The sequence below is a fragment of the Strongylocentrotus purpuratus genome, unplaced genomic scaffold (assembly GCF_000002235.5).
Source record: "Strongylocentrotus purpuratus isolate Spur 01 unplaced genomic scaffold, Spur_5.0 spur5_scaffold_13, whole genome shotgun sequence".
In the NCBI taxonomy this organism is placed as follows: Eukaryota; Metazoa; Echinodermata; class Echinoidea; order Camarodonta; family Strongylocentrotidae; genus Strongylocentrotus; species Strongylocentrotus purpuratus.
This window is the reverse complement of record NW_022145598.1, coordinates 34,605,982-34,621,004: the sequence shown is the minus strand read 5'-3', so window position 1 is coordinate 34,621,004 and position 15,023 is coordinate 34,605,982. Positions and strand designations below refer to the sequence as shown.

Genomic DNA, 15,023 nt, shown 5'->3' with positions numbered 1-15,023 from the left:
GGAGAATTACCCCCGGAAAATTACCCCCTAGGACATTACCCCATGGACAACCCCCCGAAAAAATCTGCTTTTATTAAAACCAACTCATTATCAAGCTGGACTTCCTCTTTGTTACGAGTGGTTTCCTCTACCCGTTGTCCCCAGGTCCTTTGTTCCAAAACAACAGAATACACAACACAAAGTGGTCAGATTTCAAGGGCTGATCTTCATTATTGAGCTTCGTTCTTCAACTCCAAATACTAGACTAACTCGTCCTGAGGACGGTCCGTACAATGTATCTAGATTCGGTCGATACACCCATCACACTCCCCCTCATAAATTAGCACTTATACCAGTAGGAGAAGTGCTGTAAAAACATTTCCTTTTCAATGTTGTTTCAGCAACTGCTGTAAGAATACAAAAACCTGAAAGTATTTATAAGTATGAGGTCTTTGTAGATTTAGAAATCTGATAAACAAGTCAGCTTGTAAAACTATACAGTACCAGCATGCAAATGGTATCACAGCGTTGTCTAGTGGTTTCTGTTCATACAATAAAATTGAGTATGAACAGCTATAAGTAAAAACATTAACCATTCTTCTAGCATCCTGCTCTATCATTTTTATCACTGACTTTTGCATATATCAGAAGTCATGTGTACTAAACATAAAACAAATACAATTCAAATCGCAGAGAAGTTCACCTTAAATGACCTATAAATATCAATATGTCTTCATGCTTCTTTGCAATTTTGAATCTAAACATATTTCTTTGCATAAAAATAATACTAAGCAAACTTCAGCAACATTAAACCTGTCTGAAAGATAATATAATATAGCCTTCACGTCAGTTGTAGAAACATGTTACTATTAATCTGAAGTTTTGCATTGTAGTGTAAAACCATATCATCTGTGTTGGTTGAGTATTGAATATTTTCAAGAATACTTATTGATTACTTTATATCCATAACCAAAGATATGGTAAAACACCAAAATCCTGTCTTGTTCCAAAATTCTTTCTTTCAATATCTATCCTGCCTTGCATAAAACCTATAAATCAATTTACTGTTTCTGTTTTCATATATATATATATATATATATATACATGCACAGACAAAATGATAACTCACTAGTCTTTCTAGTTCCTTGTGTTTGTACCAAAAGGGGTTTTAACACATTAATATTATCATGCATGTTCAAATTCGTCAACGAATACGATGAGCATATCACATACATATATACACTGGTTTACAGACATCTGGAAAGCAAACATAAGAAAAATACATTTTTCTGTGAGTCCAATAAACAGTTTCAATGAGTCCAATCAGTCTATGTTCACAATGCTTTGTGATTATTAAAGAAACCATCAAAGTTAAAAGTTCTGGTTCCCTTTCTCACATAGAATTCCAGTGAATTCCCTAAAGTTCAACTGTTCAAGAATGATGCTTCACTGTAAGTGTTCAACTGTTCAAGAAATATGGTTCACACAAGGGTTGTTTACTTTTCCATGTGAATATATCAATTAGTTGCTCACTTCTGTCCAAATATCAGTCACGAGATAAAGCGTCCGCAATAACATTGTCCTATCCTGGCACATGTAGAATGTCCAATTTGTATTCTTGGAGCAGCAAACTCCATCGCGTCAGTCTTTGGTTTTTGTTTTTCATTCTGTTGAGGAATGTCAGGGGATTATGATCAGTTAATACCCTCACTGGATGTTGAGATCCACTGACATACACGTCGAAACGTTCAAGTGCAAGTATCAAAGTCAATGTTTCTTTTTCCACAGTTTTTTTGAGAAGAATGATATGGGTCTGTCGATACCTTCAGCGTCTGCTTGAGTAAGAACTGCACCAGCACCCACATCGCTCGCGTCCACCATCATGCTGAACGGCTGGTTGAAATCCAGAGCCATCAGTACCGGATTGGTAGATAAGAGGGCTTTCGCCTGGTTGAAAGCACTCTCGCAGTCGATTTCCTTTTCAAGATTTTTCAGTTTTGTTGGGTTTGCACAATATGGTGCCTGTTTGATTGGGGTCATATCTCCCACACCTACATCATGCTTAACAACATCAGTTCGAGAGGGAACATCAGCAAATAACTGTGGATATGCACTCAACAGCTCTTTCACGTCGCTCCTCTCCTTCACAGATAAGTGTGTTAGTTTGTTATTGATGTGTGCTAGAACCTCTGAATTTTTCAATTTCACACATGGGTTCTCTCTCTCAATCTTGCACACTTCTTTATACGCACATTATCGTCAATAAGTATTCATTACCTGCCTTAGTCTTTGGCAGAGGACCTACACAATCTACTATGATCCTAGAAAATGGCTCATCGAACGCCGGTATTGGCTTCAATGGTGCTGCTGGTATTTTCTGATTCGGTTTACCTACAACTTGACATGTGTGGCAACTTCTGCAAAATTTGCAACATCTTTTTGCACACCTGGCCAAAAGAAATGAGAAAGAATTTTCTCCTAGGTTTTGTAAACCCCTAAGTGACCTGCAAGTGAAGCTTCATGAGCAAGGCTAATTATGTCCTGCCTGTATGTAGAAGGGACTACAATTTGGTGGACTTCTTTCCACACCTCATCTGCAGGGATATCTGCTGGCCTCCACTTTCTCATTAGCACACCTGCTTTCTTGTAATAACAAACAGGCACAGTCAATGCCTCTTCCTCAGAAACAGCTCTCTCATTCAAAGAAATCAACTGAGGATCTGTCTGTTGCTCCTTTAGCAACTTACTCTTTTTCAAAGATAGTGGTTCAGATTTTTCACTATTTTCAATATTTGCTACTAAATACTATTTTTGCAAAGTATATAGTTGAGTATTAAAAACATTAGGTATGATTTTTTTCAGTGTCTGCTTGTGACGTTTGATTTTCTTTTATCACTTGAAATCTCTCGGACACTCAGATAATTTTGAAGCTAATTATTTTGTTGAGGACGTAGAGGGCGTGTGCATGTAAATGTTGTTAAAATCATGCCTTTATTTCATATTAAAGGGATACATGTTTACATTCTATACCAGGTCCATGATCGCTTTCCGAAACCATGGCAGGTCGCACTACATATAAAACATATACAAACAATAATGCATTACAGTTGCAGATATAATTATATCGATCATGAATAATAACAATTATATATTAATCATGTATAGTTACAATTTTATACATTAATCATTGATCAATATACATTACATTCATATATCAACCATGTATAGTAATAGTCATTAATCGTGCCTGCATCAAGAATGCTTAGCTTGGCATCAAAAATTAAATAATTAAACAAACATTATTTTAAGGGGATTATGATTTTCTGAGCATGTGGGTAAAGGCTGGGAATAGGAAACGATGTAAGAAAATGTGAAAGAGATGGGAAAATAGAGGGTACATTATAAGTTGGAGATAAAGTGTAAACGAGTGAAAACAAGTAATTCCACTTGGAGTGGCCGGAGTGGAAGAAAAGTTAGAGAAAGTAGGGGGGTGGGGGGGGGGGGAAAGAGAGAAGAGGGGAGAAAGGCAAGCGGATTGAGTAAAGGAGGCGGAGGTTGGAGAGGTAGGCGAGGAAGAAAAGTTTAGGAAGAATGAGAGAGAGAGAGAGAGGAAGAAGAAGAAGAGGACGAAGAAGAAGAAGACGAAATAAGGCAAAGAAGAAGAGGAAGAGGAAGAAGAGAGTCGAAGCGTTGAAGAGAATGGAGTGTTAATTAGAGGTCAAGGTATTCCACATCTTTCCACTGTGATTCTTTTCTTGCATTAAATATGACAAAGGATGACACAACTGCGTATCTACTTATGTTCTGAAAGAAACTATTCGGGCGAAGAGGGACTGAACATTTCCTGAGTACCCACTTTAGCCGATTTGTGTTGTCCCTATTTATTTGCCCCCTTGCTCCTATCTCAATAGAATGATATGTCACCACTTAAACCTTTGTTTCTTACTTCGGCCACAAGTTCTTTGTACCGGTCGAGCTTTCTCGTATGAGCAGCATTGGTGTTTGTCTCAAAAGGCAACTTTGTTCCATTGATTCCCAAATAACGACGAGATCTGGGCGTTGAGAAGTTACATAAATATGGGATGGGATGGTTCCGCCCGCAACGGTGAAACCCTGAATATCGGCATAAACTTGTTCGTGAGGGAGGGACTCTTTCACAGTTCGATAAATATACCTAAGAATATTATTGTGCCTCCATTCGTATCAATCAAGAAACAGTGTATTTAACGATACATGAATTATGTTTGTTGATCAACATTCTTTGATAGGAATTAATGAGTTGTCCGAATAGCTTCTGATCCAGGATTCGGATTTAGCAGAATATGTCAGGAGATGACGTTTTAAAGTATCCAAAACATTTTGACAAAATGTTATCATGAGATTAGACTCTGGTTTATAATCCGTTTAAAGACTCTGCCTACTTGTATAATAAAGGATCTGTGGCTTTGCAAAGGAAGTAAAATCCATTTAAATGGAAAACATTAAATTGGAGAAATAATCGTTACCAAAATGTTTTGTTTAAATTCTTATTGTAATGTACAATAAAAGACCTGTCGCTTTACAAAGAAAGTGAAAGCTATCAAAATGGTAAACATAATCTTGATGAACTGGTTATTATCAATAAGTTTTGTTAAAATGATTATTAAAACATGCGATGAAAGATGTTTGTGTGTTTGTTTTCATTTTCGAAATCCATATAAACATACAAGTTTTAAAAAACTTACATATAAAACGCATTTCAAATGATAATAAAGCAAGTAAATGTGTAAACTGTAAAGTAAATCTTAAATTCAAGTGCCAAAATTACTTCAAAATCAGGCGCGTTATCATATATACATCTGCAAAGAGTCCAGATGAGTATAAGATTGGACTCTTTCCATGGGTGTCGATCCGTAACTGATACCTATTCATCAGGGGGGGGGGGGGGATGATCTATTCATTCATCCCCCTGATGAATAGGTATTACGTAAGTATCGACACCCATGACTCTTTCTAGAGTGGGGGGGGGGGGGGGGGGGTTGTGAACGTATAGAATCTATTCTAAACAATGATTTATCTGGATAATCAGACAGGCGATCGGCTTGAAAAAGTCATGGAGTTCTGACTGACCTAAATGTTTATAATTATCATGGCAGCATGAGCTAAATCCAGGATTTTGTTTCAGAATCTTCGACAAAGATCCCTTTAAAACAAATAACAGCAGCTAAATTAAGTAATTAAATCTATTTATCATTCAATTATTGTCTCATTCACTTCCTCGCTGAGTTCTCTTTTATCTCTGTACTTTGTTTCCTAGATGTCATTTTCTTTTAGACGTGGTCCCCCTCTCTATCTCTATCAATCTCATTACATCTTGCCTTTCATGATCTCATTTTTCATAATCCCTCTATTGGCACTTCCTCTCTTTCTCTTTCTCCCTTTGCCATTGTATCCTCTCATCTTCAGTTTCCTCCTTCTTCGCTCATCTCAACTTTCCATTAACAAAGAAATTATGAATCAAGTCAATCGTTCTTTCAAATATGTAACCTAAGTTATTTATTTCTTAAGAATGCCGTAATTAATCTTGTACACATTATTGCGACGTGTTTTTGTTTAAATAAAAACTAAACAAATTAATTAAATTAAGCATAATTTTTGTATTTCATTACCCCTCTCTCTCTATGTACCCAAATCAATTTGTGCACCACCCCCTCACTGCGCCCACCGCTGCAAAACTGCGACTTTTCGTCCCCTCCTTTTCTCTTTTCTAATATCAAACCAGTATTTCCCTATTCCAGCGTAGTTTCATACCTCTCGGTAATACATTGATCTACATTTGCCACACTCCACCTAGGTGATATAAATGGGAACTGTCGTGAAATAATTGCTTAAAATATTCGTTGTAAAAATAATGAATCGCTAGGATTTGTAATGTGCCAGACATTAGGTGCGTTAAAAAAAGTATACCAGATTTTGATAGCTTATAATTGAAAAGTTTTAATTGATATGAACTTTAAATCTATTACATGGTAAAGAGTGACTAATTCTCTGTCTAATAAAATCCTATTCATATTTTTTTTCTGCAACGGATGGCTGAGTACCAGGGTTTAGTACAATAATATCACAATTTCTGATGTATAGATTAATGAAGAGATGAAAAAAAAACACGAGATGTTAAAAAACCAAATCAAACCAAACATGTTTATCAATGGGAAGGTTTCAACAAAACCCCCTTTTAAGTACAAAATTATTGTCATTAAGTGTTGTGATAGTTTTCATAAGAGTATCACATTCAATGGTACATTAGGTTAACTGATTATCAAACTTTAAATGTAAATTATCAGACTACTCAGATACATTAAACTGTTGAATACAACAATCAGTTTTGAATTGATTAAACTAAATGTTGTTATCATTTAGTTTAGGAACATCACGATTTAGAAGAAAGTCTTGAATTGCGTTAAGTGACATAAGAATTAGACAGCAGGAGAAAGGAAAAAAAATAAAGAGAGAGAGAGAGAGAGAGAGAGAGAGACGGAAGGCGTTTAAAAACTAATCAAGGAATACAAACCCAAACGTAATCTACGGTCATTTTCACAATTAAACCTCGTGTCTTCTTCGGTGTCAACTCTTTCTTATGGTCATCGCTCTTTCTGCAAAGTTTCTGCTGAACTTTGGAACGAGCTACCTTTAAATGTCAAAAACTATCAGACTGTTAACCAATTCAAAACTTGTCTTAAGACATATTTATTCAAAATTGTTTTTGATGATTATCTTACTCTGTTCACATTGATTAATATTTCATATGAATTGTAATCTGCATTTTCTTTGTGTTTTGTTTAATATGTAGTTGTTAATCACTGTATTGTGTTTGTTACAGCGCTAAGAGACTTCGGTGGTAAGCGCTTTTAAGCACCGTTTTAATAATGTATTATTATTATTCAACATTATTATCTTAAATCAAGTATTCTACTACTACTTTTATATCTGCCTGTGCACTTTAAGAGAACAGCATGGGGGCAACATAGGGCGCTCAAAGCTTCTGCTGGCAAATCAAACATTTATTCAAAATCAATGTATTCTGTTTTATCGTCTATCTCGACATTTTTCTTTCAATTTCCTGTTTGTTTGATAGATGTAGAGTGAACAACTGTTTAGTCGGTAGTTTATGAGAATGATTCCGGTACCAGATATCCATCTCTCCCGATCCGAAGCGCGGACGCGGATCTAGTCGGATAGTTAACATCCGCGTACTCATGATATTCATCCGATCCGCTTCTTTCCGGTTTTATTTTCAGATCGAGGAAGGGGTCGGACGTTGCTCTGTTCCTTGAACCTACAGGACGGAGTTCGACATAGTCGCCATCTTCTAGTTGGTTGACTGCGTGTGAAGATGGTCCGGGGCTTGCTGCTTGTTCACGGTTTCTTACTACTTGCAGAATACATTGCCAACGAACCTTTATGATGCCAGCAACGATTATCCCGAATATGACAAGAACGACGACTGTAGAGATAGTAGCAAGGTCTGTTGATGAAAATAGGAGATGAGAGGAAAATTACCCGTTTTTTTTAAGTGGCTCCATTTTACTCTAAACCGGTTGTCTGATTTGTGTTCGTGCAATTATGTTTAACCGTGCTTCTACTATTTCTTTCAAATAATAAGAACATTTATAATAAGATACTTATTAGAAGATCATGATTACAGGAAAAAGTACACAACAGCGTGAAATATCGTGTGTAGGTGTATGTGTGTGTGCGTGTGTGTGTATGTGTGACAGTGGAGAGGGATGTATGTTTTATGTTACAACCTATTTCATTTTGTTTTTATCAATCGTACAATCTATGTGATGAATTTTTTTTGAATTCTTGTCAATGAAAAACAACTGCATTTTATTTCTAAGATTGATTTGTATTGTTTGGAATCAATAAAAAAACTATTAAAAAAAAACATATTTCGTAAACCCATATTATCTCGAAATTACTGAAATAAAATTACTTAAAGCATTATGATGACAAAAAGAGTTAAAATCTTGAAGATGAAAATATAAACAACAAACGTATGGGACTATACCCAAATATTGAAAAAATTGAAATATGGCAGTTTCTTATTGTTTTGTAAATCCAAGATGAAATAATAATTCACGAGTTAGGCATACCATTTGTGATCCATTTGACTTAAGTTTTAATTTCAACAAATAAAAAGTAAGATAGGAAAAATACACCATTTGATCTTTCGAACGTCAATCCTAGATAGATTATAACAAACCGATTCTTCTATATTTTTTATTTGATCATATAATATGATACTGTTCACAAATTCGACATCCATCTCCACTTTTATTTGTAAAAGTTTGTTCAATGTACATAAATTTCAGCTGGAAAGACGTTGGAAATGATATGATGAAACCAGAAATCGTAGGGATCGTGCTTTTGGGAACTTCTAGCCCATTACACAAATCGGAAGTTGCCCGAATTCAGACAATTTATTACAAAGATGGGCATGCAAAGAAAATATAAACTTTATTTGCATGATCCTTATAATACTACTGTTTAAACTACGTTGGCTAGGAACAGAATTATATGGAAACATACCTGACTTGCTCCTGAAAGTTTTTTCTGAAATGGAAAGATAAATAGATGTATGTGATGATAGTCAATCTGTAACTTGAATAACTTAACACCTGCTAAAAACGAGTTGAGAACTTTGATATATTGTGTCATTCTGATTCAGTATCAGATAAATTTACTTTATTAACTATATCATACAGGTTATATTATCTTAATTCTTTTACCATTTGTTATTGTAAAAAATGTTATACCATGGTAATCAGCTGTATTTATAAGAATCAAATGGAATTTCAAAATTAAGGTTATACTTCAGAATCATACATATAACAAGTACTGTTAATACCGAAATTACATTAAAACAAATTAAATCTAAAGTAATGTTCTCAATTTCTACATGTTGTATTACATATGGAAGTCCAACATTTTGAAGAAGATCATGTCTATTTTGGTGTTCAACTTTAGAATGATGAGGATAGTGATGATGATGACGATGACGATAAAGATCATAATATTAATAACAATAATAACAATACAGACTTACCATACACTTGACTGTATTTTTTTCCACCGCATGTCTGGAAATCTACCGGGCTAGCATTGCATGGTAGTCCACATTTAAAATCACAAACCATATCAGCTCTACCACAGAGGAATTTTCCACAGGAACACCGACTTCCATTAAACAAAGATGCATAGGAATGGCTTCCGCTTTTACATTTGTCTGTACATTGATCAATATCATTGACATTTGAATTTGTTTCCGGCACAAAGCAAGACAGGTTATAACAACCATGGTACGTCAAATCTAGAAAGAAAAACAAAGTTTTTAGAGTTTTAGCATTTAGATTTAGAGATACATTGTAATATACATTATTCAAACAACCAAGTCTGAAAACAACTTTAGCTAATCCTGACTTCAATACTTCTAAGAATTATCATATATTATTTAAAATGGGTTAATCGATATTACTGACACACGTAGGTATTAAAGGTATAGACAAGTTTTGGAAACACCCACCCTCTCAAAATATTAAATGGAAGCTCTTATTACCAATCATGTGAAAGAAATGTTTCGACTAAAACGTGAGGATACAAATTTTGCCGGGACACCGCCAACTAATTGATATATTTGGTAAAGTGTTATATCTATCCGGACTGGATAGATATCGCGTAGTCCCAAATACATCTTTCTATGTTCAGTGCTTGTAACTTTTCCAAGACTGGGCCAAATTTCTTATCATTTTGATGACTCAAGAACTATGCAATAAACACCAATAATTATAAGCTAGATGATGAACCTTTTCTGACCGATTCCACAATGTTTCCTTCACAATGCGATCGCATGACCAGAACTGGTTTATACGGGGGTCCATAACCTTTAATTTTGTTTAAAAAAAAAAAATACAAAAAAAGATATAAAGATAAATAAAAAAAGACGTTTATTTCCTCACATTGAGATTTCCGGATATCACTATCATCATAACAGATATGATTGTCTGCTGTTCTATCTGAGGCCGAGACAAACAGGGGCAGAAGCAGGCACAAGAAGACATCATTAATCCATCGATTAGAGATTGCCATTTCACAAGCGACGTATTTGCGCTTTTGATTTTTCAAAGAAAGTCAAAAGCTATATGTTACTAATATCCTTAAAAAAAAATCACATTCAATACAAATTCGCGATAAACACTCTGCTGGTATTTCATGCCGCCGATTAAGACAATGATTTGCCTATGAATGAGGAAGTGATCAGTGGTTTGACACCCACTTCATCCAGCGTACGTTTATTTTGTTGAATGTCGTCACATGATCAGCGCCCTGTTTATCATATGACCCGGATTACAATGAATGAAGACATGGGAAGAATATCCAGGATACGAAATCGGCATGATTATGTCTTCATGGTTCTGATGCTCGGCAATTGATATTAAGAAAATGAAACGGAAGCGTCCATTGTTCAAAGATGGACACCAAACAAAAGACTCAACAGCGAAAAGTTCGAGCAAACGTTCTCGAGAGGTCATTAAAGCGGCTTATTACTTTCTGAATGTAATAACATTGTTCAGTTCAGTTCAGTTCAGTTTATTGAATTCCATCTTTAAAAACATTTTTACAAAGTAAAAACATACAATTTCATGTACAATATAATACATAAATTGGGATAGTATATACATGTGAAATGAATTAATACAAAACAGAATAAGGCACAGCTGTAAAAAAACCAAGAAAAGGTTTTGTCTGGACAGCTTCCTATCAAATTAGATATAATAAACATAATAAGAAAACAAGTAGCAAGTAAAGTTTCGGATAATATCATTCAGAAATTGCAAAACAACCGGCACAAACCCAGTACATGATATACAACATGGTAGGATGAAAAAGTGAGAAGATAGCAAAGGAGAAGAAAGAAAGAGAGAGAGTAAAAGAGAGAGGGGTAACAAGCTAGATAAATACATTCAGTGAGAGTCATGCGCAATCAAGAAACTTTTGAGATTACGTTTAAAACTGTTGTAAAATGAGATTGAAGTTATATTAGTTGGAAGCAAGTTCCAAATTTCAGGTGCATGATGTCTGCAAGAATATGATGCAAAATTTGTATTAACACACCATCGGTGATATTTCTTCTTATTTCTAGTATTATGGTTATGTATTGTACTGTTTGTTATAAACATATCGGATAACTTTTCAGGAAGCAGACTTTTTTCGTTCTTAAATATAAGTATAGCACATAAATATTCATTTAACTGGTATACATTCAATATATCAAGTTTTTAAAAAGTGGTCTTGAATGAGATTGATAATGAGATAGCGTTATATTTCTTACAACCCTCTTTTGTAGAATATATAAACGATGCAGTTTGGTTGGGTATGTGTTTGCCCAAACAATGTTGCAATAACTAAGAAACGGTAATATAAGTGTATTGTATAACATAAGAAGAACAGATTGAGGCAAAGTATGGCGGAGTTTGCTGATGACACCAGTATTTCTGGACATTATCTTATTAATATGGGATATATGTGTTTTCCAGGATAAGCTTTCGTCAATAAAAATACCCAAGAACTTGGTATTAGCAACACGAATAAGAACATTATCATCCATTTTTATTTGATATGAATTGAGGAGCTCTGTAGAAACCGGTTTATATTTGGAATGAAAATATATAAAATTTGACTTTCCAGCATTCAAGATTAATTTATTGCATTTAAACCAATTCGATACTTTCCGCAATTCAATATTTAACGTGCTATATAAAGATCCAATGTCATTTGAGGTGTAGAGGATATTGGTGTCATCAGCAAAAAGAATGAATTTCAATTTATCAGAACAATATGGAAGGTCATTAATATAAAGTAAAAACAGAAGGGGCCCCAGGATTGACCCCTGGGGCACACCACATGAGATTTCCGAATAATCAGATAAAACACCATTAAATGATACACATTGAGTTCTATTATGTAAATAACTTTTGAACCAGAGGAGTGGTAAACCTCTTATCCCATAACAGGCAAGTTTGGATAATAATATAGAAAAATCAATTGTATCAAATGCCTTGCTTAAATCTAAGAAAACACCAATAGCATGCAATTTTTTATTAAATACACTAATCAAATAATCTTGAAGATCAATAACAGCCATTTCTGTCGACACATGCTTTAAAAAACCATACTGACTTTCATTCAAAATAGAATTTGTGCATAAATAGCTATATGTACGATTATAGACGAGCCTTTCTAAGATTTTTGAAAAATAAGGAAGTATAGATATAGGCCTATAATTATCAACATTATGAATATCACTTTTTTTATGAACAGGTACAACTTTTGCAATTTTCAATCTAGAGGGAACAACTCCAGTAGAAATCGATAAATTGAAAATATAACACAATGGTGTAACAATATAGTGTATTACATTCTTTATGACATCAGGATTGAATTCATCAATGCCACAACTATTTGTACAATTCAATTTTTTTACTACATCAATAATTTCATTTTCAGATACAGCTTTAAAATATACAGAATTGGAATTTTGCTTTGGTAAAAATTTGGCGAATTTGTCAGTATTGCCTAAGGATAAGGAATTTTTCAAAGATGGACCAATATTTACAAAAAAAGTGTTAAAATGATTGGCAATATCTTTAGAATTAGATATTTGTTTCCCATTTACATTTATGAAATTAGGTAAGGCATTGTGAGATTTACCCAGGATACCATTGATTAATTGCCATGTTTTTTTCATATTTCCCTTTATTGCATAAAATTTCATCTTGTAGTAGTCTTTACGTGCAAGTTTTAATAACTTATTAGTGTAGTTCCGTAATTGAACGTATTTCCTCTTGTTATTTTCTGTAGGTGAATGACAATACCTTCTATATACTTTATTTTTATTCCTTATCTTTTTATACAAGTCAAATGTAATCCACGGTTTTCTAATCTTTTTACGAACAGATTTAAAAGTTTTCTTTACAAATGCTCTGTTATAAAGTAATGATAAAGTTGTCGAAAACTTTTCAAAAGCTACGACTACATCGGTATAATTAAAAATATTCCAGTCATTACGTAACAAATCCTCTTTGAAAACATTAAGAGATACATCATTGATAATACGAGTATTATATACAGAAATGTTATAGATAGGAAACTGTTTTTGTGTTATTTGAAATATTGGGAAATGATCAGATATATCATTATAAAACAAACCAGAAGAAACATTTAGATCAAAGTTATTTGTAAATATGTTATCAATAAGGGATATTGATCTGTCAGTCATTCTTGAAGGCTTATCAATTAAAGGAATAAAAAAATTTGAATGTATTGCGCTCAAGAAATTACATACATCATTGCCAGTATATTTCATAAGATCAATGTTAAAATCGCCCATTATATAAACCTGTTTATGTTCAGTATTAGTTTTCTGTAAACAATTTTCAAAGACAGGGATGAAATCATTGATATTTGATTGAGGTTTCCTATATATAACACCTACAATAATATTCTTATGTCTCGGCAAATTGATTTCAATAAACAGTGATTCATAATCGCATCAGGGGTATAATATATCATTGCGTATTACATATTCAAAATTGTCAGCGACCAACAGACCAACACCTCCACCCTTTCCTTCTTGGCGATCAGAATGTATAAAAGATTAACCAGACACATTAAATAATAGTGGTGTACTGTCATTAATCCAAGTTTCAGAGAAACCATAAACAGAGAAATCTATACATAAAGTAGAGATGAAATTGGATATATCATTAAAGTTTTTGTTCAAACTACGGGAATTAAAATGTAAAATACTAAAATGATGGTCAATGTTACTGAATTCAGTCGTAAAATCTTCATCAATATAATATTTACAGTTCAGAAACCTACTGAAATGAAACTCATCTTCATTTCCAGATAAAAAGTTTAAATTATTAATATCAGTATGAGTATCTGTAGTATTACTACCAAATATTGCACAAAGTTCATCATTATTCAAGTCTTGAAAAGGAAATGAAGAATGAGTACAGCATGGAAATGAACACTGGCATACAGAATATTGGTTACAATTACAGTTACAGTATACACATGACATCGTAGTACAGTATCAGTAGAAGAAAAAAAAAGAAAAAAAGTTAGGAGTATAACAGGAGAAAAAACGAAGAAAAGGAAGGGAGAGAGAGAAATTAAGAAGTTGGAAGGAAGAATTTACAATTTAAAGTCTTGAGAAATTGAAGATACAAATCACAATCAGGCATAACAAAAAAACTGTATACACAATAAAAAAAACCACAATACATAAAACATCGACAAAATTTGTATAATATCAGCAAAATGAATTTCCACCGGAAAAGGTAAATTCGAGAAAATTACTATAAAAATAATCAGTGGAAAGATCAAGTAAATGATCAAATCCAAAAATGGCTTATCAGTCACATATATCAGATAGAGTTAAGATCGGGAAGACCTGTAATAAGTTTTTTCATCTCATGGCCGCCTGTTGTTTTGACCAACGCGAAAACGCGTCCGTCAATGGTCCAGGAAGCCTTAACTTTTGTGTGTTTCGACGTCTGGAAGAGAAGATTGGAATTCTTCTTAGTCAAATCTTCGACAATCACTGTACCTGTGCCTTTCAATTTTCTTCGATTTTTCATCATCTTTAGTTTAGGCCTGTAAGAAGTGAACTTTACTATGATAGGCGGGGTTGATAACTTGACGTTTCGAGCTGCGCCGGCGTACGATCCTTGAGATTGGACATCGTGAGGGTTGGTGTTTGGTCTGCGAAGACGATGTGATCTATCGATGTCACAAGGGGTGAGAGTAATACCAATCTGTTGGGCTACGTTGCAAACAATCTCGTTTGTGTCTTCATCTGGAGTAGTCTTTACTCCCAGAATGCGAATATTGTTTCGGCGGGAGTATTGTTCGATGTGGTCAAGCCTATTTGACAAAGCATTGACTTCAGTTTTATTATCAGAAACTGATTTCTCAATGTCACGAAGTTTCTGCAG

At 34.0% G+C, this 15,023-nt stretch overlaps 1 protein-coding gene across 1 annotated transcript; it reads right to left on the bottom strand.

Moving 5' to 3' along the window:
• Positions 1 to 7,121: 7,121 nt before the first annotated feature.
• Positions 7,122 to 10,297, bottom strand: LOC115923340. Its single transcript, XM_030983797.1, has 4 exons — positions 9,978 to 10,297; positions 9,068 to 9,331; positions 8,551 to 8,574; positions 7,122 to 7,483 (listed from the first exon to the last, which is right to left on the bottom strand). The coding sequence occupies exons 1-4, from the start codon at positions 10,105 to 10,107 to the stop codon at positions 7,125 to 7,127; spliced, it is 777 nt and encodes a 258-aa protein (XP_030839657.1). The 5' UTR covers positions 10,108 to 10,297; the 3' UTR covers positions 7,122 to 7,124.
• Positions 10,298 to 15,023: the final 4,726 nt, after the last annotated feature.